Source organism: Erpetoichthys calabaricus, chromosome 5 (assembly GCF_900747795.2).
Source record: "Erpetoichthys calabaricus chromosome 5, fErpCal1.3, whole genome shotgun sequence".
NCBI lineage: Eukaryota > Metazoa > Chordata > Cladistia > Polypteriformes > Polypteridae > Erpetoichthys > Erpetoichthys calabaricus.
The window spans coordinates 206,962,093-206,989,753 of record NC_041398.2 but is presented as its reverse complement, the minus strand read 5'-3'; the positions used below and the strand labels follow the sequence as shown (position 1 = coordinate 206,989,753).

Sequence of the window (27,661 nt, the reverse complement as noted above, 5' to 3'; positions counted from 1 at the left end):
GCTTTTCATGCAGCATAACCCACTGGAGAGTGAAGTTCACATCTAACCACTGTTTAGTTAAGCTGATGATAGGCATTGGAGAAACCGTGCTTCTCCAAATGTCATTGGCAAAGCTGACAGCTGTTACGTCCTGCAGTAAGCTGCAAACATGCAACCCCCCAAAACTTGTGCATCCCTCGTAAGACAATCTCTGTGATGTTGACACAATTTGGAATGTTGCACTTGGGGCCCTAATTAGGGCTGAGAATAGATTTAAAATAAATAAAAAAAAAAAAACGCATCTAATGTTAAAATGTACTTATAAAAAAATGATAAATTATGAAGTAAATACGTACTGAATCACAAAATTAATGTAGAATCAACCAATAGGAATTGAAAAAAATTAATGGCATAATTTAAACAATGACCTTAAACCTGAGCTTTTAACAAAATACTATTTGAGCAAGTACAACGTGAATTTGAATGCCTTCCTAAAAAGCATGTTTAAAATAAGGCAGTAAGAAAACGAGGCCAATGAATTATCAAGTTGGCATAGCGTACGAGAAACAGATGTGTCAATGAAAAAAAAAAAATGATCAAAATGACTGTTGACTTTGAATGTGCTGCTAATAACTGATTTAATTGAAAGAATACACATCTCTTAAATGGGCATACATTAAAACTTGTGTTAAAACTCTGCAAATACTATCCTCAATTGTTTTTCATCATCAGCAACTGATAATTATACTCTACGCAAGTATCTTTCCCACTGGTTTGCAATGGAAAAATCAGTGTAGTGCCTCTGAGTCCAGACTCGATAGACGCACGCTCCTAAGTTGGTTAACACCGGTCCATGGAGGACGTGTCTACCTGAAGAAACAGACATAAAAGCAGTACCATGATCACCGTTTTGCAAACACAGCACTTAGAGAGCACTTTAGCAACCAGGAGATGTGTCAGGGGTCCATTTTCCTGGGTGTGTGTTTGCCAGAGACTCTTGCAGAGCTGAGTGCCAGTGAGCATATGAATTGCCTCTGTCAGTGGAGTGAGACAGAAAGAGAACTGCCCGTATGAGTGGTTAAAGGGATGATGCAGCTGGTAAATGTGTCCAAAGTGCTCACTAAGTGCTGCGTCTGCAAAAGGCAATCTCCTAGGGTGCTTCTTTTTTTTTTTTTTTTTTTTTTTTTTTTGCCCCCCTTCCCACCCATTCGAAAAGTTTAGCATGTGTAGATTTAATTTAATGCTTTTATGGTTGGTAGAATTGTGGGGTTGTCTTGATTTTTTTTGGTTTTCAAAAAGAGTGCCATCACAGTTAAATGGTTAGAAAACACTGCTCTTTACATACGCCTTTGCTGTTGGCACACTAAAAAAGAAACCTTGTAGCTGCTATCTTAATTAAAAACTGTTACTCTGCATTACTTGGATGGATATGTTGCATTCTTTGCATAAATTAGCCAATATACTGCAAACTGGAACAATGGGTAGCGATAATCATTACGCTTCTATTTTGTAGAATTTTGTCATTATATTATGGCAGTCAGCATTGTAAGCTAACTGGCAAACTGAGTTAAATACATAGGTACTAGAGACTTATTTTTGTTTTGGTGCCACTCAAAGATAACTTATTTAGCACTTACGTGGTATGACATTGATTTGATCTTCTTACAGAAATATGAAAGGGGGGGTGGGGAGAAAAAGTGGAATATTTACCTTCGCAACTTTTCTCTGTTGCATCAGGACTGCTATTAACCTCCACTCCCCTGCACCTATGTCAGTATGTATAAATCAAGAAAATGAACACCAGTGCTAGATATTGACATGTTGCGTATTGTTGTGAACCACATAATACGAAATGTTAAAGCTGTAAATTCAAATTTTATCAATATAAAAAAAAAAAATCTTGGAAGGAGACGAGATGTGATTCTCTCAGAGACACTTTCACGTCCCGCAAGACGAGTCTTCGTACCAAGCGATGTAACCACACTCGGGGCCTGAAGCCCCGTGTGACAAGAGCTTATGCAAAGAAATTTGGAAAAATCCTGCATGGTTGTAGAGACACATTTCTTGTAGAGAGAGAAACTATATTCACTCACGGGCAGTTATACGTTGCGTTGTCACAATGTAATTGCTAACACGGAATCAAAATTCAGTGCGATTTTGATGAAAAGTTAAAAGAGAAAAGAGATAGAATATATGAACATAAGTGATATTACAGAAGTATGCCGCACGAAATGCAGATGCAGATCGAGCAAAGAGGTAAAAAAAAAAAAAAACTGTTACCCATTGTATCACCGTTTAAGAGGGAGTATTGGAGGAGCGATCGCATCTCCTTGGGGTGCATTTAACCCCCCTTTTTACAACGTGAGCGGCAGTGACGTGAAGTGGTTTATGCGTAGCGCAGGTTGGGTGGGCGAGCGAAGCGAGCATGGGGGCAAAGCCCCCTAGTTTCATAAATTTTTTTAAAGGTATTGTATAAATATGGTACTGGATGTGTGTAATTTTGTTTTGGGTAACACTTATTGTATTGTAACACCCACAGTGAGTCAGGGAGGAACACTGCCAATACATGTTTCAGGAGTTTGAAACTGAACTGTTGATTGCTTCCCAGCTAAATTTTCACTGTTCTAGTTGTGAGAAATGTTTCAGCTACTCGCAATCGGACTTGTTTGACTCTTTTACACTGCTCGTCTTCTGCGGCCCCAAAGCCCGCTGCTCTTTGACTCTCATTTCCTTCTACTGGATCATTCAATCTGCGCTGTTCCAGCATACCATGCTGCTTCTTCTCGACACCAAATGTGATGCTACTGCAAACTGTGTTCTCCTTCTTCCCAGTGCCAACAAAAACTTCCCATTGAGGTGTTTCATTAGCATATCGCACCGCACCTTCTGCAAGCACAGTGCTCAGCAGCTGTTCAGCATCATGGCCCTCTGAGTCTCCAGCTGGATCATTACAATATTATGGTTTCATAATGTTTTTTACGAAAAAGAAAGAAAAAGAGCACTGTCTGAGGTGTTTGCTTCATTACTGGTCCAGGATGTGACAATATTTTTTAATACATTAAACATACAATATTAATCACAAAAATTAATATGTTAACTTTTCCAGGCCTAGTTCTAACACATTTAGGTGGCTGAAATCCCATTTGATCAACAGCCAACAATGGTTGATCGTCAACAATATAGTGGCCAAGTGCTTCTGTTAGTTTCACTGCCCGCAGGTTATTGTCTGACATTTTTTTTTTTTTCCTTTCTCCTGTCCTCTTTCCTAGAGTTTGCTGCAACATATATGGATGCTTTGTGCCATTAGAAGCAATTTGGCCTTGCTGATTATGTTTACTTTCACAGTTTACAGTCCGCTAGGCTTTGGTTTTTGTCGCGCGCTCTCTCGCTCTCTCTCTCTCTCTCTCATTTATATAATATATATAAAATAAACAAACATTCCACATGTATTAGGTATTGGGTCATGCTGTGTGTTTTGGTCATGGGAGACATGGAGGCTCTGCAATATCAATGTTAACTAATGTTGTCTTATTTTAATTTCTTATTTTGTCTTTTATTTTTCTTTTCTTCATTATGTAAAGCACTTTGAGCTACTTTTTGTATGAAAATGTGCTATATAAATAAATATTGTTGTTGTTTGAGTATGTCACAACTTACCATTTCTCAAATTTTGCACCAAACTCTGAGCACCCTGGAGTTATTGGTGTGATTGACAGCTCACACATAAAGATCATTGCCCCAAGTATGGATGAACACACATATGTGAGTCACAAGCAATATCCCAGTATTAATACACAGGAGGTAATGAATGCAAATTGTATTGTATCAGTCAATATATAACCTTGAATATAGGCAGTGCTATGAGATGGGTGATTGACAACGACATGTCACACAGGTGAGCTGAGCTTTGCATTCCAGAATCCCCAATACTTTCACATTACATTGCACAAGCCTGTGAAAATTCATGAAGGCAGGAAGACACTTACAATGCGTCTGATAAATAGAGCCTTGCAGAAGATAGATGGGATCACAGAGAGAGGCACGGCAATTGACTCTGGAAGATAATTGGGAATATGACTGGTTTCAGAAACTTGTTATATTGAGACGTTTCCCGTGACCGTAACAGTGGGAAGTTGATTCTTCTGGAAGTACAGTTGTAGATCATTTATTGTTGAATAAATGTGCCCATTAGTAGGCAGAACTCTCATTTGGTGTTTCTGCCATTCTATCTCAGTGCTCAATGAAGTATTATTCTTGATGTTGTTGCAATTGGCAACAGTTTTGTGCATCTTAGTGTAATATTGTACCTTATTATGATTTCCTCCTTCCTCTTTTCTTCTTCTTCTACCACTTTGAACATTATTATTGTCATCATCTTTCTGGTGAAGCCATAGCATTGGTATCTTAAAACTAAAACATGTCATGATGGTTTCCAAGGAATCTACAAAACATCTTTGAGTGCTATTTTGGTTTTTGAAGTGCCATAAAATCTTGCCATCATTCAATCGGAAACATGAATCCCTACTCCTCTCTGGGAGTGAGTGTTGGACTCTTCATAAGTACTTCTCGCATCCTACTCCAGGATAGGAAAAATTCTTATCCTAGTCAGATTTTTATTGTAATTACTAGATGTAATTCTGAGATGCTGGATATGTTGCATACTGCTTTTTATAGGACAGGTTTTTATACTTGAACTGCCAAATATGTTATTCCCACAAGTCTTACTGTCAAAATGTATAAGGGTCCTGCAAAATATAGAACACTATTTTTACATACTTCATATTTATTTTAGTTTGTGATTGATGCAACAGTGCTTCAGGTTTGTTTGTGTCCTAGTTCATTTGTATCTTTAATGAACTTTATACTGGCAAACCATTTACATGACATTCATTTTTTTGGCTAAGTTAACTGTAGGCTATAAAATATGCATGTGCTACTAAAAATTGTGGTTCCCAAATACTGGCCTAACCGTAAAACTCTTGTGAACCGTCTAATATAATGTTTATAGTAGTTTTATCATTTTTTATATTCTTGAGATAAAGTATATGGTTTACTAAGTAGAGTTGAATTTGTTTATCACTGATTTTTCCCCTGTACTTAAAAGCACATCAAACACCCAGTGTAAAAACCCATCTAATCCAAATCATGTACAGTATGTAAAATAGGTACAGTATGGCATTTGTACGATACAGCCATTCAATTTCTATTTCTACCTGCTCTGTCAAAGGTTCACTGGGGATAGAACTAATCCTTGCTAAACTGGATGAAATTAGAGGCCAATATGTATATTTTACACTTGAAAAAAATATTTATTGTACACTCTCAGTGAATTCATGCTCCTTCCTTAAACAGGTGTCATGCTACTATGCACACACCTCCGCACAAGAGAACTAGTCCATTATCTAGGTTTAACAAACTTACAAAGAAAATATGAATTAAAGTGTAAGGTGTGTTTTTTAAATTGGCATATAAAACATCTGCAATTTTCCTCGCATGTTATGCTGTATGTGAAATTTTCCTTGCATGTGGTTAATGCCAAGAATCTGCCATTTAATGCCTATATTTGTCAACAGCCTTGTAATATGATCCATGATCCACCTCCTTTACATTAAAAAGCCTTAAACAGGTGTTATGTTAAGATGAATTATTGTGTTTTCTTTTTTCCAGATGTTAGATTTTAAAATGCAGTTTGTGGTTGTGTTTTTTTCAATAGTTTCCCATTTATCAAGACTTGATTAGACAATTGTACTTGTTTGCAGACTATTTCTATGTACTCGCCAAAAAGGACTAATTTACTGTGGACCAAAGAACACTGCCAATCAGCTTTGTTTTTTTCACAGATTATTTCTAGTGTAACTTGATTTATTATTTTTGCTTGCTTAATGTCGTTATTCCTTAGCTTTCTTAAATGCAATCACAGTGAACAAATGCCTATATAATAAAAGGGCTTCTGGTATTTTTGAAGCTGTTTTGAGTCTCATCACTAGTTTCTAATGCGGTCAAAAATGTTGTTCCTAGTTCTGCATGAATGGGATCGAAAGGGTTTTAACTTGAAGCACATTGGTGCTTTTCCAAATTTGTTAAATTTGTTGAGTTTGAAAAAAGGTCTTTTATTTTAAATATGTTTTGATTTAAAGTAATACTAAGCAAGATACTGCAAGTAGAAAAGTTATTGTGATAGTTTCTGTAAATTTATTCCTGTTGGAAATATTGACAGATTTAATTAGGCTTCTCGGGTACTGGTAAATGCACATCTCAAACAATGCTTACTATGTATTTTTGTAAGCTGCTGAATCTTATTTGAAACTGTGTGGCAGCAGAGATCAGTCGAATTGAATTTGCTTATTATTACAAATCCTCACCCCACCATACCGGCACAACCCTAAGTGAAAACTAATTTAGCTTTGTAGTAACAACCCTGTAGAACATTCTTCTGTTTTTGCCAGTATATTGCATGTTGGTCAGACAGTGAACTTGCAGTTATTCTTTCAGTCATTCAAATTCCAAATTTTCAGGGCCATGTGTGTCTTAAGTATAAGTGTCTTAAGTGTGAATGCCAGCTGAAAGACTAGTGTTTTTCTCTTGGATGTGTTAATTTCAGTCATGTTTGCATCTTTCCAGAGGTCTACTTTCAGTCGTTAAAAAAAGAATGAGGTCTCTGAGCATGGACATTTTCTGCTAGGACTCGAATCAGCAGCACTTTTTCTGGTATTTTCTCACCCTCATTGTTTGTCGGTGGAATCCATATTTTATAAATCTTTTAGACTAATTAAATATCTTTTGTTAAAAAAAAAAAAAAAAATCTCAAATATATTTTAAATGTTCCATGATTTTTTGTATTGGTTTATTTCTATTGGCCATATGACAGTACAGTGGAACCTTGGTTCACGACCATAATTCGTTCCAAAACTCTGGTCGTAAACCAATTTGGTCGTGAACTGAAGCAATTTCCCCCCATAGGATTTTATGTAAATACAATTAATCCGTTCCAGACCATACGAACTGTACAGTAATCCCTCCTCCATCGCGGGGGTTGCGTTCCAGAGCCACCTGCGAAATAAGAAAATCCGCGAAGTAGAAACCATATGTTTATATGGTTATTTTTATATTGTCATGCTTGGGTCACAGATTTGCGCAGAAACACAGGAGGTTGTAGAGAGACAGGAACGTCATTCAAACACTGCAAACAAACATTTGTCTCTTTTTCAAAAGTTTAAACTGTGCTCCATGACAAGACAGAGATGACAGTTCTGTCTCACAATTAAAAGAATGCAAACATATCTTCCTCTTCAAAGGAAACAGAGAGGAAAGCAAACAAATCAATAGGTGCTGTTTGGCTCTTAAGTATGCGAAGCACCGCGGCACAAAGCTGTTGAAGGCGGCAGCTCACACCCCCTCCGTCAGGAGCAGGGAGAGAGAGAGAGAGATAGAGACAGAGAAAAACAAACATGCAAAAATCAATACGTGCCCTTCGAGCTTTTAAGTATGCGAAGCACCGTGCAGCATGTCGCTTCACGAAGCAGCTGCACACAGAAGGTAGCAACGTGAAGATAATCTTTCAGCGTTTTTAGACGAGCGTCCGTATCGTCTAGGTGTGCGAACAGCCCCCCTGCTCACACCCCCTACGTCAGGATTAGAGAAAGTCAGCGCAAGAGAGAGAGAGAGAAAGTAATTTGGGTAGCTTCTCAGCCATCTGCCAATAGCGTCCCTTGTATGAAATGAACTGGGCAAACCAACTGAGGAAGCATGTACCAGAAATTAAAAGACCCATTGTCCTCAGAAATCCGCGAACCAGCAAAAAATCCGCGATATATATTTAAATATGTTTACATATAAAATCCGCGATAGAGTGAAGCCGCGAAAGGCGAAGCGCGATATAGCGAGGGATCACTGTATGTAAATATATATATATTTTTTTAAGTTTTTAAGCACAAATATAGTTAATTAAACAATCGAATGCACAGCGTAATAGTAAACTAAATGTAAAAACATTGAATAACACTGAGAAAACCTTGAACAACAGAGAAAACTAACACTGCAATAGTTCGTGCTATAGCGCTACCAACCGCTGGCTAAAAACACTTTTTTTTAAATGAGTTTTAAGCACAGGGAAAAAATGAACATTTGAAAAAATCCGTAATTTAATAAACCACCAAGAAAAGTAATATTGCAACAATGCACGCTACGAACCGATCGCTGTAAATAGAAGTGAAAACAAAATCAAGCCCAGTGCATTCTTTAACTGCCTTACTATCTTATGCGTCCAGCTCTCTCTCTCGTGCTGCCTGTGTGTGTGCGCGGCGCTCTCTCTCTCGCGCTGCCTGTGTGTGTGTGTCACGCTCTCTCTCTTGCTCGCTGCACAGGAAATGCATAGGGAGAGACTGAACATGTACAAACCGAAAGGGAAACTGGCTTGTTCGTATACCGAGTGTGTGGTCGTGAACTGAGGCAAGAGTTTGGCGAACTTTTTGGTCGTAAACCGATTTGTACGTGTACCAAGACGTTCGTGAACCGAGGTTCCACTGTATATGCTATGAGAATGGCCGCTCTGAAACTGAAGATCAACATTACATTAACTGGTCTTGCTGCATATTTCCTTAAATGCAATTGAGGCTTTGTAAAGCAGTGAGTTTTGTATGTTTGTTTTTTTTTTTTTAAAAAAGGGCAACTGGATGGCAGTAGTGTTCTCTGCCTCCTTCACCACTCTCTGCAGTCCTTTACACTGTTGAGCTGAACAGGTGCCATACCAAAATGTGATGCAGACAGTGAGGATGGCCTCCACTCTACAGCTGTTGAAGTTCATGAGAAAAGATAGATAAATATGAGCTGTCCCCTAACATCTAAGGAATTGGATTTGCTGGTAAAGCTTTTTGACAAAAGCTGAAATGTTTTGTGCCCAGTTAAGTTTGTCGGTGATGGTCACTCCAAAATATTTAAAGCTGCTCACTCTTTTAATAGCATCATCTCTGATGCAGATGCAAGTGTAGTCTGTCTTCATTTTTCCCAAATCAGTGTTTTGTTGTTAAGAGTGAATCATTGACCCAATACACTGACATCTTCTTTATAAGCCTTCTCATCATTGTTATGCCTATGACGGTAGTGTCGTCTGCAAATTTATGTACTCCGACACAGCTCCTACTCTTATCATTAGTCAGAGGTAAACAAGAAGCGCAGAAAATGGCTGAGCACAGTGCCGTCTGGAGTTCCTTTGTTGAAGGGCAACATGGAGAATGAAATGTTGCCAATCCGCACATACTGAGGTTTGTTGGTTTGGAAGTCTGAGATGCATTTGCAGAGGTTAGCACTAAATCCTAAATTTAGGATATTGGTGCTCAGCTTTATAATATAACACTGTTAACTGCTGAGCTGTTATTTATGACTTTGGCATAGCAGTTTGTATTATTCAGATGTTCCGGGATGATATAACATGTAAGTAATAAGGCACCTGTGAACCAGTTGTGACTCCATGCAAACTAGAGGTTACTATGACTATTTGGAGTCATGTCTCTCAAAGCACTTTATAACAACTGAAATAAGTGGCACGGGGCTGTAATCTTTCAGACAATACACTTTTGTTTACTTAGGCACAGGGAACATTGTGGTTCTTTTGAAGCAGGTAATGGCTACGGATTCTGTCAGTGAAATTTTAAAGACATCAGCGAAGTGGTTGCAATAGATTTTTAGAAAACACCTTGAAATTCTGTCCAAACCAGATGCTATGTGGTCATTATCTCACTTAAATGTGCTCCTTGTGTCATGTATAGAGAACCAAGAAGGTCTGCTGGCAATCAAATTCTAGGCTATTGATATTGTGTTCTTCTAATGTTAATTTTCTGATATTAACATTTGTAACCTATAGCTATGTATAAAGTAGTATCATGTTGTACTGCATATCTGATATATAGATTGTTTTAAATGATCTTTATGATATTTAAAGAAAACATTTCTAAAAGTGACATTTATTCTATTGTAATGAAACATGTCTGTTTCATAAAATTACAGCAAAAGAATCAGGAAATGAGCTGAATCAGTGATCCATGCAATTTCAGTGTAAAATATTGATGCCAACTTTACAACCCCGCGAATGACTGCATGTTCTTTTGACAATAAAATAGTTTTGTTTAATGAAATGAAACATTCACATAATGAATTTTGTCCATGCTTCTTACAGTGCGATTGACATGTATTGTTAAGTGCTAATGAAGAATCTTGATTGCTTAAAAACAAGTGTAGGTCTCCTTAAGTGTTTTGTTCTCCTTTTTAACCATATTTTAAATAAATGTGTATTTAATGCTTGTGTTTACATCTTTATAAAGTATGACAGTTGTTTTTATTTTGAAAAATATGGGGAGAGATGCCGGTCAGGCCTGGTAGGCCCAAACGTGTTGTGAGGGTCTGCTGGGAACGTCTGGCAGAGCCCCCTGTCAGAAGTAGCTTCAGCTCCCACCTCCGGCAGAACTTCAACCACCTCCCGAGGGAGGTGGGGGACATTGAGTCCGAATGGGCCATGTTCCGTGCTTCTATTGTTGAGGCAGCTGACCGGAGCTGTGGTCGTAAGGTGGTCGGTGCCTGTCGTGGCGGCAGTCCCCGAACCTGTTGGTGGACACCGGCGGTGAGGGATGCCATCAAGCTGAAGGAGTCCTACAGGACCCTTTTGTCCTGTGGGACTCTGGAGGCAGCTGATAGGTACCGGCAGGCCAAGCGGAATGCGGCTTTGGTGGTTGCTGAGGCAAAAACTCGGGCATGGGAGGAGTTTGGGGAGGCCATGGAGAACGACTTTCAAAAGGCTTCGAGGAGATTCTGGTCCGGCGTCTCAGGAGGGGGAAGCAGTGCAGTGACAACACTGTATATGGTGGTGATGGTACGCGGCTGACCTCGACTCGGGACGTTGTGGGTCGGTGGGGGGAGTACTTCGAAGACCTCCTCAATCCCACTAACATGCCTTCCAATGAGGAAGCAGAGCCTGGGGACTCGGAGGTGGGCTCCCCCATCTCTGGGACTGAGGTCACCGAGGTGGTCAAAAAACTCCTTGGTGGCAGGGCCCTGGGGGTGGATGAGATACGCCCGGAGTTCCTCAATGCTCTGGATGTTGTAGGACTGTCATGGTTGACACGCCTCTGCAACATCGCATGGACATCAGGGACAGTGCCTCTGGATTGGCAGACCGGGGTGGTGGTCCCCCTCTTTAAGAAAGGGGACCGGAGGGTGTGTTCCAACTACAGTGGGATCACACTCCTCAGCCTCCCTGGAAAAGTCTATTCGGGGGTCCTGGAGAGGAGGGTCCGTCAGATAGTCGAGCCTCGGATTCAGGAGGAACAGTGTGGTTTTCGTCCTGGTCGCGGAACAGTGGTCTAGCTCTACACCCTTAGCAGGGTCCTGGAGGGTGCATGGGAGTTTGCCCAACCAGTCTACATGTGTTTTGTGGACTTGGAAAAGGCATTCGACCGTGTCCATCGGGGAATCCTGTGGGGTGTACTCAGAGAGTATGGGGTACCGGACCCCCTGATAAGGGCTGTTCAGTCCCTGTACGATAGGTGCCAGAGCTTGGTCCGCATTGCCGGCAGTAAGTCGAACCCGTTTCCAGTGAGAGTTGGACTCCGCCAGGGCTGCCCTTTGTCACCGATTCTGTTCATAACTTTTATGGACAGAATTTCTAGGCGCAGCCAGGGCATTGAGGGGGTCCAGTTTGGTGGACTCAGGATTGGGTCACTGCTTTTTGCAGATTATGTTGTCCTGTTTGCTTCATCAGGCCGTGATCTTCAGCTCTCTCTGGATCAGTTCGCAGCCGAGTGTGAAGCGGCTGGGATGGGAATCAGCACCTCCAAATCCGAGACCATAGTCCTCAGCTGGAAAAGGGTGGAGTGCCCTCTCAGGGTTGGTAGCGAGATCCTGCCCCAAGTGGAGGAGTTCAAGTATGTCGGGGTCTTGTTCACGAGTGAGGGAAGAATGAAGCGTGAGATCGACAGGCGGATCGGTGCGGCATCCGCAGTAATGCGGGCTCTGCATCGGTCTGTCAATCCATGTTCCTACCCTCACCTATGGTCATGAGCTATGGGTAATGACCGAAAGAGCGAGTTCGCGAATACAAGTAGCTGAAATGAGTTTCCTCCGAGAGGGTGTCTGGGCTTTCCCTTAAAGATAGGGTGAGAAGCTCAGTCATCCGGGAGGGGCTCAGAGTAGAGCCGCTGCTCCTCCGCATCGAGAGGAATCAGATGAGGTGGCTCGGGCATCTGATCAGGATGCCTCCTGGACGCCTCCCTGGTGAGGTGTTCCGGGCACGTCTAACCGGGAGGAGGCCCCGGGGAAAACCCAGGACACGCTGGAGGGACTATGTCTCTTGGCTGGCCTGGGAATGCCTTAGGATTCTCCCGGAAGAGCTAGAAGAAGTGGCTGGGGAGAGGGAAGTCTGGGTATCTCTGCTCAAGCTGCTGCCCCCACGACCCGACCTCAGATAAGCGGAAGAGGATGGATGGTTGGATGTATGGATGGATGGGGAAAGCTGCAAATCCGTTTAAAAAAAGTATCCATTAGCCAAGAGGTGAATGATATCGGGATGTTATAGAACACACTTTTATATTTTTGAAATATTGTGTTAATTCCTCCACCTATGTACAGTATTTGCATTAAATTCATGGCCATGTTCTTCAAATTATTGCATGGTGTTCTAAAATTATTTAAAGAACTTGTGTATTGTCAAAATGTCTAATTTATTCAAATACATTTTCATAGTGACAACCCTTGATGTGTTATATTTCATTGACTGATATTTAGAGTTACAGTAACAGTTTGATGCTGTAATTTCTTTATAGATTCAGACAAGCATTTCAGACTAACATCTAAAGCCATTCTCACATTGTGACTTCTGGTCTTTAGTAAAGTCAAACTTGCTGACTGCAGTCTCTTTGCTGCACCATGTCAGTTGGTATGACTGAAAATCGAAGGATAAGTCACATTCAGCTAATGCATGCTAAGCTTCTAGCACAGTAGTGCTCACCGGTACAGCAAGTTCAGTGGAAATCTCTGACCTTTTCTTTTTTCCATTCTGTCATGGTACATTAGACATTAGACACACTTCTGTGAGGTCCAAAACACTTGCAATCTTTATTCCTTGTAGCTGCATTGTATGCTTGGTACTTCTGAATTGTCACCATTGTTTGTCAACTGTGATGCACAGAGAGCCTGCCACTATGACTGAAGACAAACTAAAATCAGTTTGATTGTGTCCGAGCAAGGCATGAATTGGTTGGAGTGAGTCACTGGACATGTCACATCACATGACTGGATTCAAGGGAGCATGCCATCGACTGTCCCCAACTTGATAAGATTATTTTCACTCACATTTTGGAAGAACTGTGAGGTCAATCGATGTTTTGTTAATACAAAACTGTATTTATACATTTTCTAGTCTGATTTGTTTTATTAGTAATTATATGAAAATTGAAACATATATTGGGACAGAAAAATTAACCAATATTAGGCATACATTTCTACAGTAATAGGAAAAGATAATAAAGTAGTACTGTTATTTTTTTATTTTCTGCATCACTGAAATTTTTCTTCTTTTTTTATTTGTATTGTATTGGTGTTCTGTGTACAAATGTCTTTCAGCTAAAGGGACCATTTGTGTTACATTCACTTGTTAATTGCCTGCAGACAGAATAATTCATTAGAATTATTCTTTTATGCTCAATTTGCTGACCCACAAACAAATGTAGATCTTGCCTGTGAAAGATTCAAGCCAGCTTGTCGTGCTATTAGGATTTTTGATAGACCGCTGCCTCATTCTTGCTACATGGACTATTTGAGGAAAAGGAAACTTTTGGTGGTCATGTGTGGGTTTTTTTTTTTTTTTTTTTTTTTAATTTTTTAGAGATGCTTGTATCTCTGTAATGTATTTAAGATCCATAAAAATGCAACTAGGGTGCAGAATGTTCTCTTGGAATAGTCAAATAACACATTTTATTTGATTTCGGGAAAACTGTAAACTTGCTGATATTAGAAATTCATCAACCAGAAAATCTTTAGACAAGAATTGTTTCCTAATAACTTGGAATGTTCCACCTATGGTTTTGTAGTTCTATACTTCTGTTATAGTGCACTTCTAGTCTCTCTCTCTCTCTCTCTCTCTCTCTCATCAATATCAATAAACACACTGGTATCACTAGGTAAGCAGAGGCAAGGTATGCTCCAAAACGTGGCCAGAGGTAGACAGATTCCAAAGGAGGCGTGAGTGAGGAAATCCCAACCTGCCTCCCCCCACGGTTCCCTACTCCTGACGTCACATGTCCCCCTCCCCTTTGTCTCCGATTAGCATGAATAAATTGCTCCTGTAAGTGAACTATGATACTTAGTGCGATGACAAATACTGCAAAATTAACTGGAATGTTTAAGCAAATTATAGAAAAAAAACCCGATCTAAATCCAGGTAGTTCTCTCGTGAAAAACAGACAGACGTTGGATTATGTAACTGCAGGGTGAGGAAAGGTAGCCTAATAGTGGAAACATGAATAATAGCAGTAATAAAGTCAAAATCAGACTCTCAATACATTTAGTCCACTTGACATAGTTTGCTTGTTGATTGGTTTAAGCAGTTTTTTATCTTCAGAAATGTTAAGACTAAGAGCAAGTAAACCAGGGTAAGTTAGGTTTATTTTTTTATATTTATTTTCTCTTATTTTTGCCCAATCCATCAGATTTTCAATGTAGTTGTTGTAAAATTAGGCACTGTACCACAGTCTGAAAAGTTCTCCAAATCTTTATAAACATGGACCTCCATCGTTTTTTGTTTTTTTTTATTTCTTTGCAGAACTTCATGACACTCATCACTCTGTATTTCATACTTTTTTTTTCTTTCTAACTTGAGTTGAAAGCATAAGAAAAGAGGACTGGAGAGACAAGCTGTGATTGGCGCACATTTTTTTCCCCCCATTTTTTAATGACCGTCATTATAAGAAATGCATTTTAATTTGCCTTACTTGTCCCTGCCAGTCAGTGCAGTCATTGTTACACTTTTTCAAATACATATGTCATAAATAAATAATATAAATAAATAATATACAGGGTGATATATATAATGTGTGTCAGTGTGTATAAAAAAATATTTTTTTAAATACACTCAGCTGCTAGAGCACTGGAAAATGAATCAGTTTTTGATTAGGGTAACAAATATTTGAATGTAATGAATAATGTATTTTTATTGCATGTTTTTTTTCTGTTTTATGAAAGAAAATTATTTGCTTTTTTGTGGGTTATATATTTTGGTTCAAAACACTTGCTATATCAATAAATAAAATAAGTGATTATGTCATAAAAATGTCTTCAGCTTTACCACAGACCTTTCTCCAAGACTAATATTTTTTTACAGCATGCCTAAGGGTTGTACTTGCCAGACTGGTTTCTCCACTCTTATGGTCTGTTGCTGTGACTTGTTGGGCTGCATTAACTACTGACTGCATGCCTTGCTGTGGTTTCCTTGGGTGGGGTAGTGTTATGAGTGTGGCCAGCCCACTAGTTATGTGGCTGCAAAGTTCTTGTTAATTTTTAGTTACTACTGTGGTATTGGGTGGTTTTTCTTCCAACCAACATAACCCATCCACCAATTCCCTTACCTCCTCTGCTCTTTACTGTTGTTAAGTGAGCATGAAAAACAAAACAGACTTCATTACCAGGTGTACTATTTAATATTAGTTTCAACAAGACCTGTTAAATTTAATAGGAAGATTATTTTAATGTCGTTGTCTTATGATCTTCATAATGCTCATTAAAAGTGAGTGCTTATAAAGGGTGTAGTTTTAATTTACAAACCCTTGCTCCCAGGATTGTGATTGAACCATTCAGTAGATGATTTTAGAATGGGATGTTTGTGATCTTTATTTAGAGCAGTGGATCCAATAAATTGTCATGGCACAGTCGTTGTGGAACATTAATTTACAGTCTGTTAGTTTCCCCTGAAATGTAATGCTTTTTAGTACTGGGCTTAGTTATTGTGTTTTTTTGTGTGTGTGTTTTTTCTACTTTCATGGTCACAGTGCCTAGAGGATCAATCTGTCTCTGTGAAGATTAGCTGTGTCTCCTGGTTGAGTTTTGATGATGTTGTCTGGCTTGTTTGTGTATTGGCAGAAAGCTTTCAGGACTGCAAGTGGGAAAGCAAAGGATTACAGTGACATAGAATCCCTGGAAATACTCCAGAAGAAAATTGGACACATTCCAGAGAAATAGGCTTTGAGTGTATGTAGTCTATGAGAAGTGACAATTGGAGGTTAATTCATCTTTGGCTTTGTTATCCCACTTTACTCAACTATGGTTTTGTCTGGTACTCTGGATACAGAAAATAACCAGAACTGCACATTAACACTTGCCCTGAATCCTTTTTGAAATAGAATAACATACCATATCATTTGCAGAAATTGATGTTTATTGAAATTGCCACATGATATGAAATAATTTTGTATTCTATACCAACAGCTCTAGGTTTAAACTAGCTATTTTATTTGCCTTGTTTTAAGAATATAATTAAAAGAAAGTTGTGTGTGAGGTAATTATTCTTGGATAGCAGTCTAATAAGCCAGTTTTAAAATTATAGCCATCTGCATAATATTTTGGGAGGTTTGTGGTGGAGTGTTGTCTTGTCTGTCTCTCATAGTGTTGTGCCTATCTAAGTCCCTTGTATGCCAGAATATTGAAATGAAAATAAATCAATGACTACCTTTTGTTTTTTTTTTTTTGTATCTGTCGCGGTTTCCTTCAATGAAGGACATTATGGAACACTTGTGGTACTTTGTGACCACACATACAGCCCTGATATGTCCACCTTGACTTTACTCCATACTGGAATGTTCATATAAAGTTAAAAGTTTAAAGAGAGAAGTTTGTGATATATAAAAACTGCATTGTACTCTCTGGCCCTATTTAATTACACTAAGAAACATTTTTTGCTGTGTGTGCAGTTATTATAAAGAGCAATTCATTTTTAGTTTTCTTTGTTTTTGAAAATAAAGCATGAAACATTTAGTAGTATTTAAGAATGCGGAAGTGGTAGCATGATGAATTTAAACCCTGAGGCACATGCCAACAAAGCTTGTTTGCAATGCAGAAATGTGTACCTAGCTGTTATATTATAACATGACTTAGTTAAAAATGGCAGTATTTTGTATTGTAGGTGGTGTGGCAGCTGTCGCACTGACACCTTATTGATAAAGTGACCCCCCCCCCCCCCTCATACAGGTTCATTTACCTTACTCACAGGTTAATCTTAATGCAGATTGGCACATTTTAAATAAAGTATTCTTTCATTGGGAACCCTGTGGCATTACTTTATGGGACTTTTTTCTCTGTACACCCAAAACTGCAGAATGAAGTCTACTAATAATCCCTATGGTAATAATGGAGATATATTGTTGCAAGGATTCCTTTAGGCCAAGTTTATACTTCACGCATGCTCCAATGGATGCTACTGCGTTGTACTGTTTATACTTGTGTGCATACTTTACGTAAATCTGGAAGATTCCACCAGGTGGCAGTGTGAGATATCATAACGGTGAGAAAACCTTCGGCTTCGCTGTGTTGTGAATTACCTGAAACATCCATTAAATTCCGAGGGCACCTTGCCACAATATCTCTGAAAAAGATGTTTAATGATTACATCCATCAATCGGGGGATGCGTCCATTCCAGCTAGCATTGGGCAGGATGCAGAAACAATCCCTGGATGGAGCATCAGCAAATCGCAAGGTGAACACAATCACTCACATACACTGGTGTCATTTTAGCATCACCAAATCCCTAAATCTGCATATCTTTGGAATGAAACTTAGCACAGTGTGGAAACCCACCAGGAAAACATGCAATCTCCAGGCAGGGAACACCAGGGACATGACTCCCTACTGCGAGGCAGCAGTGCTACCACCCTGCCACCCCCATGTATGTAATTATTAACAGAATTAATTATTTAAATGATAATGTTTTATCTGTAAAATGTAACATACACACTTTAATGTATTTCGTCATGAAAGTGATATCAAGTATAAACCTAAGGATTCTAAATGTGCAGTGAGTTGGAATATCATAAATGTAATGTGTTCTGTGTGGCGATTGCTGCTGCCAGGTCAGGAGGAAGCCCCAGAAGCACGTAACGATTAACTACTGGGTCGGTTTTAAGATGGCATTTACGATGGTCTACTTTAATGATAAAATAAACTACGAGATTAAAGTGGACATTTAGAGATTAAAGCCGAAACATCCACTTTAATCACAAAATACACCTTTTCACCATGTCCTTAATTTTTTTCTCTATGGCTCAAACACGCTGCCAAACATTCTGATGGTGTTGTTAAGGTGCAAAAAAAATGCAAAAAAAAAAAAAAAGACGGCACAGAAGATGGTATGTGAGACTTTTAAAATGTACCATGTCATTACGATGGGGAATATGCGACACTTGAATATAAAAGCACCACGAATGCATTTGTATGTCGGCATTTTGCTTCACCACATCCGACTTTTATCACACTGCGCCCCCTGACTTTTTTCTGGTACTGCAACTCACGCACACGTTGCGCTAATTTCTGAGAACCTGCTCAAAGGACGCGTCAAATGAACTCTGGGGACGCGCAGCAGCCATGATGCGTACGCGTTCTAAGAGTGAAGTATAAATGAGCCCTTAGTCTTTGCATACATCTTTGGTTAAAATGAAAAATATAAAATTATAGTGAATATTTACTTATTTAATTGCCATTGATGGGGAGAAGGGTTTTTTTTTTTTTTTTTTAATACTGAGTGTGTATTTTTAATGGACATTTAAAAATTTAATATAAAACTTATTTCATAAATCAGCACCATTTGACATAAGCAAACTTTGTGAAATCCTGTTCACCAGGATCATGAACTGAGCTAAAAAGTGTTTATGCATTATTTTGGTAAATGAACAATAAACAGTCATACGAACTAAATGCCATTAAAACAGTCCTTGCATTGTATTAATAGAAATTTGAACCTTACTCTTGAAAAAAATATTAAAAATACAGCTTGTAATATAGAAATAAAAAAATGATGGTATGGTGGCTACAAATTTAACTTTAATGGGATGGTTTAGTAATCCTCCCTTCCTTATCCCTCCAGATGTGTGTGGTATATCCCAAGGGTGTGCAAAACAGAATAGTGAATGGGAATTTAACAAGGCTGTCTGTTGTCAAATTTTCTTTTTTTTGTATGGATTTCTTTTTCTTTTATCTTTTTCTCTTTCCCATATTTTACATTAAATATGTATAAACCTATAACAAAACTGGTAGCTTAATCTGCAAAGAGTATTCCACAAGTAGAGATCTGTGAATATTTCTTTTGTTGTGTATGTTGTGCATAGTTAATTGAGCAACATTGGCGTGAAAGAGGTTTATTCTCATCAACCAACTGTTATACATTACCCATATCTTCTCTGTCCTACTGTAAAACAGCTATGCTTAAGGGATAGATTGACATGTGAGAGTACAGTTTATCTTAAAATTCTATACTTTTGTTGTTACTTTAGATGTTCTTCAGCTTAAAGAACATTTTTTCCTCCATTTATACACTTCTACAATCAGTGATTCATGTAACTTGAGATGTGGTTAAGAGGTTTAGTAGTTGTTTGACCTAGCATTAGAATTCGAAAGATGTGCAATCTAGGAGACTGACTTGTTTTAAATGATTGGTATGGTTGATGGTGCCAAAAACAGCTGCTTCCGGGATTTATGTGCACTGCTGTGTCAAACATTTACAGTACTGTGCAAAACTTTTAGGCAGGTGTGAAAAAATGCTGTAAACAAAGAATGCTTTCAGAAATATAAATGATTGTTTATTGTTATCAATTTACAAAATGCAAAGTGAGCGAACAAAAAAAATCTAAATCAAGTCAATATTTGGTGTTGCTACCTTTTGCCTTCAAACCAGCATCAATTCTTATAGGTACAATTGCACAAAGTCAGGGATTTTGTAGGATTATAGTCGGGTGTATGATCAACCAATTATACCGAACAGGTGCTAATGATCATCAATGTCACACGTAGGTTGAAACACAGTCATTAACTGAAACAGAAACAGCTGTGTAGGAGGCTTAAAACTGGGTGAGGAACAGCCAAACCCTGCTACCAAGGTGAGGTGGTGGAAGACCGTTTCAGGTCATGGCAAGATTAAGCACAGCAACAAGACACAAGGTAGTTATACTGCATCAGCAAGGTCTCTCCCAGACAAAAATTTCAAAGCAGACTGGGGTTTCAAGATGTGCTGTTCAAGCTCTTTTGAAGAAGCACAAAGAAACAGGCAGTGTTGAGGATCGTAGACGCAGTGGTCAGCCAAGGAAACTTAGTGCAGCAGATGAAAGACACATCAAGCTTATTACCCTTCGAAATCGGAAGATGTCCAGCAGTGCCATCAGCTCAGAACTGGCAGAAACCAGTGGGACCCAGGTACACCCATCTACCTGTCCGGAGAAGTGTGGCTAGAAGTGGTCTTCATGGAAGAGTTGCAGCCAAAAAGCCATACCTCCGACATGGAATCAAGGCCAAGCGACTCAAGTATGCACGAAAACATAGGAACTGGGATGCAGAAAAATGGCAGCAGGTGCTCTGGACTGATGAGTCAAAATTTGAAATATTTGGCTGTAGCAGAAGGCAGTTTGTTCGTCGAAGGGCTGGAGAGCAGTACAATAATGAGTGTCTGCAGGCAGCAGTGAAGCATGGTGGAGGTTCCTTGAACATTTGGGGCTGCATTTCTGAAAATGGAGTTGGAGATTTGGTCAGGATTAATGGTGTTCTTAATGCTGAGAAATACAGGCAGATACTTATCCATCATGCAGTACTATCAGGGAGGTATATGATTGGCCCCAAATTTATTCTGCAGCAGGACAACGACCCCAAACATACAGCCAAAGTCATTTAGAACTATCTTCTGCGTACAGAAGAACAAGATGTCCTGGAAGTGAATGTATGGCCCCTACAGAGCCCTGATCTCAACATCATCAAGTGTGTCTGGGATTACATGAAGAGACAGAAGGATGTGAGGAAGCCTACATCCACAGAAGATCTGTGGTTAGTTCTCCAAGATGTTTGGAACAACCTACCAGCCGAGTTCCTTCAAAAACTATGTGCAAGTGTACCTAGAAGAATTGATGCTGTTTTGAAGGCAAAGGGTGGTCACACCAAATATTGATTTGATTTAGATTTCTTTTTTGTTCATTCACTGCATTTTATTGATTGATGAAAATAAATGATTAACACTTCAATTTTTGAAAGCATTCTTTGTTAACAGCATTTTTTCACACCTGCCTAAAACTTTTGCACAGTACTGTATAAAGAGTGGAACATTTAAATAAATTAAAAAAAAGCTTTCATTGAGCAGTAATTCTGTGGCTGAAGCACCATATTAATGATGTAAGAACTTTTCAACCTAATTAAAAGCTCACAAATTCTCAAATAATGGCTCTTTACAACAGTTGAGAAGAAAGATGCTTCTGAACACGTCAGTCCTTGAAGCAGATGATCAAAAGTCCATCTGTGTTTTCAGCAAAGAACAGGAACATAATGAAAAGTTGATAACTAACTATTGACAATTTAATTATTTTCACCTCAAGTGAAAAGTCAATTTCTACTGCATCATGTGTGCATTGTTGCTGACCATGTACATCCTTTTGTTTCTGTGGTCTTACTTTTTCAGATGGATCCCCCTAGTAGAGTAATGCACCATGTCACAAGGCATGATTCTCAAGATGGTTCCATGATTACATTTAATTCAATGGCCTGCACAGTCTCTTGATGTCAGTCAAGTAGACTAGTTTTGAGATCTGGTGGAAGGTAATGTTTGAAGAATGACTGTGTGGCCTTAAAGTGTACAGGAACTTTTTGATGCTGTTAATTCAGTATGGCTCACAATCCACAGGGAATATTTCCAGCCCTTTGGTTAAGTTGTGCCTCAAAAAATTCAGGCTGTTCTGGTGATTAAAGGGATTCTGCTTGGTAGAAGATTAATGTACCTAATAAAGTGGCCACTGAGTGTAGATCAGCTTCTGTTTTTTAATGTGATGTTAATGTATAGCTTGAAATCGGATAATGCCAGTGTGCTTGTTATTTTTCCATTACACTTTGCTTCTTAGATTGCCACTGTGAAATTTGGAGTTCCAAACATAAAGTATTCACTGGCATATACATTAAACTATTTAAGTGAAATAATGCACTGTCATTTTTTCATTAGCACAATTTTGAAGATGTCTGTATTTATGCTTAGAGAGTTGTGTTTGTAAATTTTATGACATCCTTTCCGTAGTAGCTTCTTATTAAGTCATCATTGTATTTTTTTTTTTATAATGGAAATTGCTGATGTTAGAGTCCTAGGACATAAACCCACACAAAAGGTAAAATTTGTGGCATGACTGGATCAAAGAGATTTTAAAAATCGTGCTGCTTTCATGTAGAACATTGAAACTGAACATGTCAGAATGTTGTTCAGCTTCGTTTTATCCCATATAAACATACAACATTCTTTCATATTGAAATTGGTTTCGTATGTTATACAGGTGACTACCTTTCTGCCAGTGTTATAATTTTAAATGATTTGATAGAGTACTGACTGTGGAAGTTTGTATGACAATCAGTAGTGGATAAAGTGGAATTAACTTTTATTTTGTGACAGATAATCTGATTGAATAACCAAAGAAATTCTGCTGCTGTATTAATGTCTGAAATTATCGCTTAATGAACTTGTTTTATTAGTAAAATTATCAAAATACAGTTTAATAAAGAACACAAGTTTGGGAGCAGAAGGTTTCATATATTATTGAATTATACATAGTGGCCTATCATTCAGCTTGGTTGTAGATATGTAAATGTATGCACTTATTAAGATATTGTCCAAACAAATAATAATAATGCCATTTCTCTTGGAAAGTTTGTAATTTTCCTGAAATTTAAAATTGATTTAATGTTTGGTTTATCAGAAAAAGTATTATTCCTAGCAGGATTTGCACTTTTTTCCCTATTCTGAAACATAAGGCATACTGTTTTGTGAGGGTTGTACTTTGCTGCACTTCTTTGTAAACATTTCTCTGGTCCAGTATGTTGTAGTAACTAGAATGCTACATAGTATTCCAAATATGGCCTTACTAGTGTGTATTGATTTCTTTGAAATGCCCCTCTTGATGCAACATTTTGGTTAGTTGTAACTAAAGTGAGAACTTCTCCAGTTTGATGTAATCTCTTTATGTGCTGCCCTTTTTCATTTGCTTGTTTCTTCCAGGAGAAATGACTGGGAACATGATTTTGTGTCTTTTATATGGGAAATAGTCATGCACAATTTGTGTGCTTAAGTAATGTGCTTCACATTCTGTTTTCCCATATCCTGTATTGCTACTCCCCCCCAAAAAGACCATCTTCCCTAGTTGGTTAATACAGTTCATAGCTTGATGCATTCTCCGTTGAGGTCAAGCACTCCATTTCTGGCTTCTCAAGGGCTTTCTCTGTGTATTGCCAGTGTACTGGTAAAACAGACTTTAAACTCTTGTCAGCACAGTTACTGGTGCATGCATCACAGCCCCACTCAAATAAACCTGTCACAACACAGACTTGGTAGCGAGAGAAGAGTACAAGGGCAGGCCTCTAGCTTTTCATTCGAGCAGCACTAAACGTGCGCAGAGTGCCCAATTATTTCAGCATTATTGAGCAAGCCTACAGGAGGACCCGAGCTTCGCTGCATTACATTTTCTTTAGTAATTTGCTCAAGTACCGCTGAGGACACTTAAAGGGCTTAAAATGGTGGCTGCAACCAGCTTCCTTTCTGGGTTATTAATTCAGGTTTTTTTTCTCTCTACCCCCTCCCACTCTCATTTTTTTCCTCTCTCTCTCTCTCTCTCTCTCCCTCCCCTAAATTAACTCATGGAGCATGCTGTGCTGTGGTGCTGAAAATTTATTTTAACACCAACAGGCATAAAATATGGCCTCTTTTTTCCATTTGTAGCACTGCTGATTTAAAATACTTTTGTCTTTTTATATTTTGTTATCTGAGACAAAAAGTGTTAAAGAGCAAAAAAGAATTTAAATAGAAATAAATCTTAGTAACCCAAAACTGCAGATATATCTATGCACTGATTTGTGTTGTAAATTGCGTAAAGAATTGTATTGAAGTTATAATTTAAATATTTTTTGATTTTTCTTAATCTTCTAGCAACATTTTCTGTAATCATTTAAACAATTAATCTATATATTGCGCTTTTGTTATTTTAACATTTTATGTTCTAGAAAAGTTTTTATTGTCTATAGAAAATGAGTAATAGATGGAAATACTTCTAAAAAATTTATTTCAACGATAAGTAGCAAAATCTCATCCATACATCTTTAACTGGATAAGAACCAGTATTACATGGATTAACTCAGACCCACAAAATACGTGCCATTGGTTCAAAAAATACAAAAAAAATGTTAAAGTATGGAGATCTCATCGTAATGTTTTACGTTTTCCATTCTGAACATGCAGTAACTTTTTTTTTTTATCCGTTTTCCAGTAATTTTACTGTAATGTTGATTACTTTGTAAAGCATTTTGAATGGCTATCAATACATTATAAAACAGAGGAGCCTCATGAAAGGTCTGAAGGTGAATTTATAGTATCATAGCAGAGAAAATTTGTCCTGAGAATAGATTGAATATCTCAATGTCTTTCTCACAGCAGCAACAGCTCCAAGCCCAGCATCTGTCACATGGTCATGGACTTCCAGTACCCCTTACACCTCACCCATCTGGACTGCAACCTCCTGCTATTCCACCAGTGGGCAGTAGTGCTGGATTGCTGGCACTGTCAGCACTGGGAGGACATCCACAACTGCCAATCAAAGATGAGAAAAAACACCATGACAACGATCACCAAAGAGGTCAGAATGTAATTTTTGATTAACAACTTTTCTATTTACTATTATACACTTTCATTTTACTCACTTGTACACAATATGTAGACTAGTGATGAATACGAACACTTTTTGTTTTTTTTTCTCTTGAGGTAATCATCTTGCTGCTTTTGTGCTTCAATGTCCTTCACAAAGTATACTTTTTTTTCAAATGTTTTATAGCTGGGCTGATGTTCAATTATATTACAGCTGCATAAATTTAAATATGGTAATATTTGGTAAACTATAGATAGGATAATCTGTGAAGTATACATTTTGTATGTTAACATACAATTGGGTTATACATTTCAAGTATGAATGTTAAGTATGCCTGAAAACTGAATGGTCCACCTTGACAACCAAATCCATTCTTATTAAAGAGTTAAAGCATCAGTCGCTGCACTTGATAACTTTAGCACATGTACAAAAACTAGATGCAACATTCTTAAACCCACTTAATCCAGTACATTATGTGGATGCAGAAATGGCACCTGTTCATTGTAGAGCTGATTTATGCACACACCAACACTATCTCACCTTGGACCAATAGAGAATGACCACGTATCACTCAAATCTTTGGGACGCAAGTGGACAACTTATATCAACATGCAATTGAGTGTGGAACTGAACCCAGGATGCATTAGATGTTTAAAAATGATTATGCCTTGTATTATAGCTTGTATATGTGGATTTGCCCCCCAAAAAAAGCTTTAAAATAATAAACCATAAGTTTATGATCAGCATGGAAAGGCAACATCTGGATCTGTAAAGACAGACTTTGTAACAAGAATAAATTCACAGACACACTGAGTAAACAAAACAAGAATGGCTTAATACACTGTCTGGCCAAAAAAAGTCACACACTCTTAATATTTTGTTTGACCGTATTTAGCTTTGATTATAGCACACATTTGCTATGCTGTCATTTCGATAAGCTTATGCAACCATGATGGACAGTTGGACCGCTGCATAAAGTCTTCTCCAGCACATCTCAAAGATCAATGGGTTTAAGGTTTGGACTCTGTGGTGGCCAATCCATGTGTGAAAATAATGTGTCATGCTCCCTGAACCACTCTTTCACAATTTGCCCCTGTTGAATCCGAGCATTATCATCTTGGAATATGTTTGTGCCATCAGAGAAGAAAAAAAAATCCATTGACGGAAAATCCTGGTCTTTCAGTATATTCAGATACTCAGCGGACCTAATTTTTTGGGCACATAATGCTGCTGAACCTAGACCTGACCAACTGAAGCAACCCCAAATCATAACACTGCACCCCACAGACTTGTACGGGAGGCACTAAGCATGATGGGTGCATCACTTCATCCGCCTGTCATCTTACCCTGATAGACCCATCTCTGTAACAGAGTTACTCTAGACTCATCAGACCACATAACCCTTTTACATTGCTCCAGTGTCCAATCATTATGCTCCCTAGAGAACTGAAGCCTTTTTTCTGAATAGCCTCACTGATAAGTGATTTTCTTAAGGCTACACAGTTGTTTAGTCCCAATACCTTGAGTTCTCTTCACATTGTGCATGTGGAAATGCTGTTACTTTCATCTGTTGATTTTATATGATTTGATTTTACTAGATCTCTGATCATGATCATTAAAGGTTTTTTTTCCAACCGCATTTCTTCCTCGAAAATGATGGTTTACCACTGTCCTTCCAGGGTTTAATAATGCATTAGACTTTTCTTAACCCAATTTTAGTGGTTTCAGCAATTGCCTTAAGGTGTTTTGTTTTCTTGGTGCAGGCCAATTATTTGACCCTCTGAACCAGCATAAGACAGGATATGTCTTCTGACATGGTTTAAGAAATGAGAAGCTACTCACTGCATCAATTAGGGTTAAATAACTTGTACTTTTCCAATTTAAGGCTCTTACCTATTTGCTTAGTTAAATCCAGGTGGTGACTATTTTTTTCTGGCCAGGCATTGCATATTTGTACAAACCTTAACTGGCTGTTTCACTTGCACTTTACAAAGCTGTATACAAACATTGTCACAAGGCAGTGTGACTTGTAAATGAGATAGTAAACAATGAGCATCAGAAAGATGGATTGTTACCATGAATGTCTCATTCACACAACCTGTTTGCTTGTGTCACATAACAGCAAAATGCAAAAATTTAGTTTTGGCCCCAGTATGTTGCTAGTTCGTCTGTCTGGACAAGATACAAACGCATAATTTGCCCTCATAGGCACTTGTGTATTCTTGGAATATTGTTAGCATATAAAATCATGCTCATTTAAATTGCTGTTTTTGGAAGTGAAAAAAATAATGTGATATCTTGAAAGTATTTATCATCACAAACTTTTTTTTTTTTTGTTTGCTAATCATATTTTCTGAAAAAGCACTTGTTTTGTCTGCTATAGACAAACAGAAGTGCTTATCAGATGTTACTTTAATCACATACTTGCTTCTTTAGGAAGGTAAAACATTACTCATCTTTCATTCATTTATCGTATACTGCATTTTTATTAAAACAATCTATATCTCATTTAGCTTATTTATTTGTTTAATGTGTTTTCAGAAAATTCACTTTGTGCCCAAACTTTCTTTCGTGTTCACTCTGTTTAGGCAATACCATGCTGTTGCATCTTTTGAAATATGTGAATTATTTGCTCAATAAAGCTGTTGCCAACTGGCAATTGATGCATTAAAGTGTTGCAGCCTAAAGACAGCACTGACATTTTCCTTATGCAATGTTTTCTGTCTTGTTGTTTTGGAAAGCAAGTCACGCGTCATTTGGGTATAGTGTATCATTAACTTTTTGGCCTCAG

General features: G+C 38.2%; 1 protein-coding gene across 3 annotated transcripts in view; it reads left to right on the top strand.

The window, feature by feature from the left end:
- Window positions 1-27,661, top strand: part of LOC114652192 (transducin-like enhancer protein 4) — a 194,357-nt gene that overhangs the window by 51,479 nt on the left and 115,217 nt on the right. For 2 of the 3 annotated variants that reach the window (XM_028802438.2, XM_051928051.1), the window contains exon 7: window positions 24,660-24,861. In XM_028802438.2, coding sequence (XP_028658271.1) covers window positions 24,660-24,861 — 202 coding nt within the window. The remainder of the gene's footprint in view (window positions 1-24,659; window positions 24,862-27,661) is intronic. The other variant, XM_028802439.2, reaches the window with a different exon arrangement.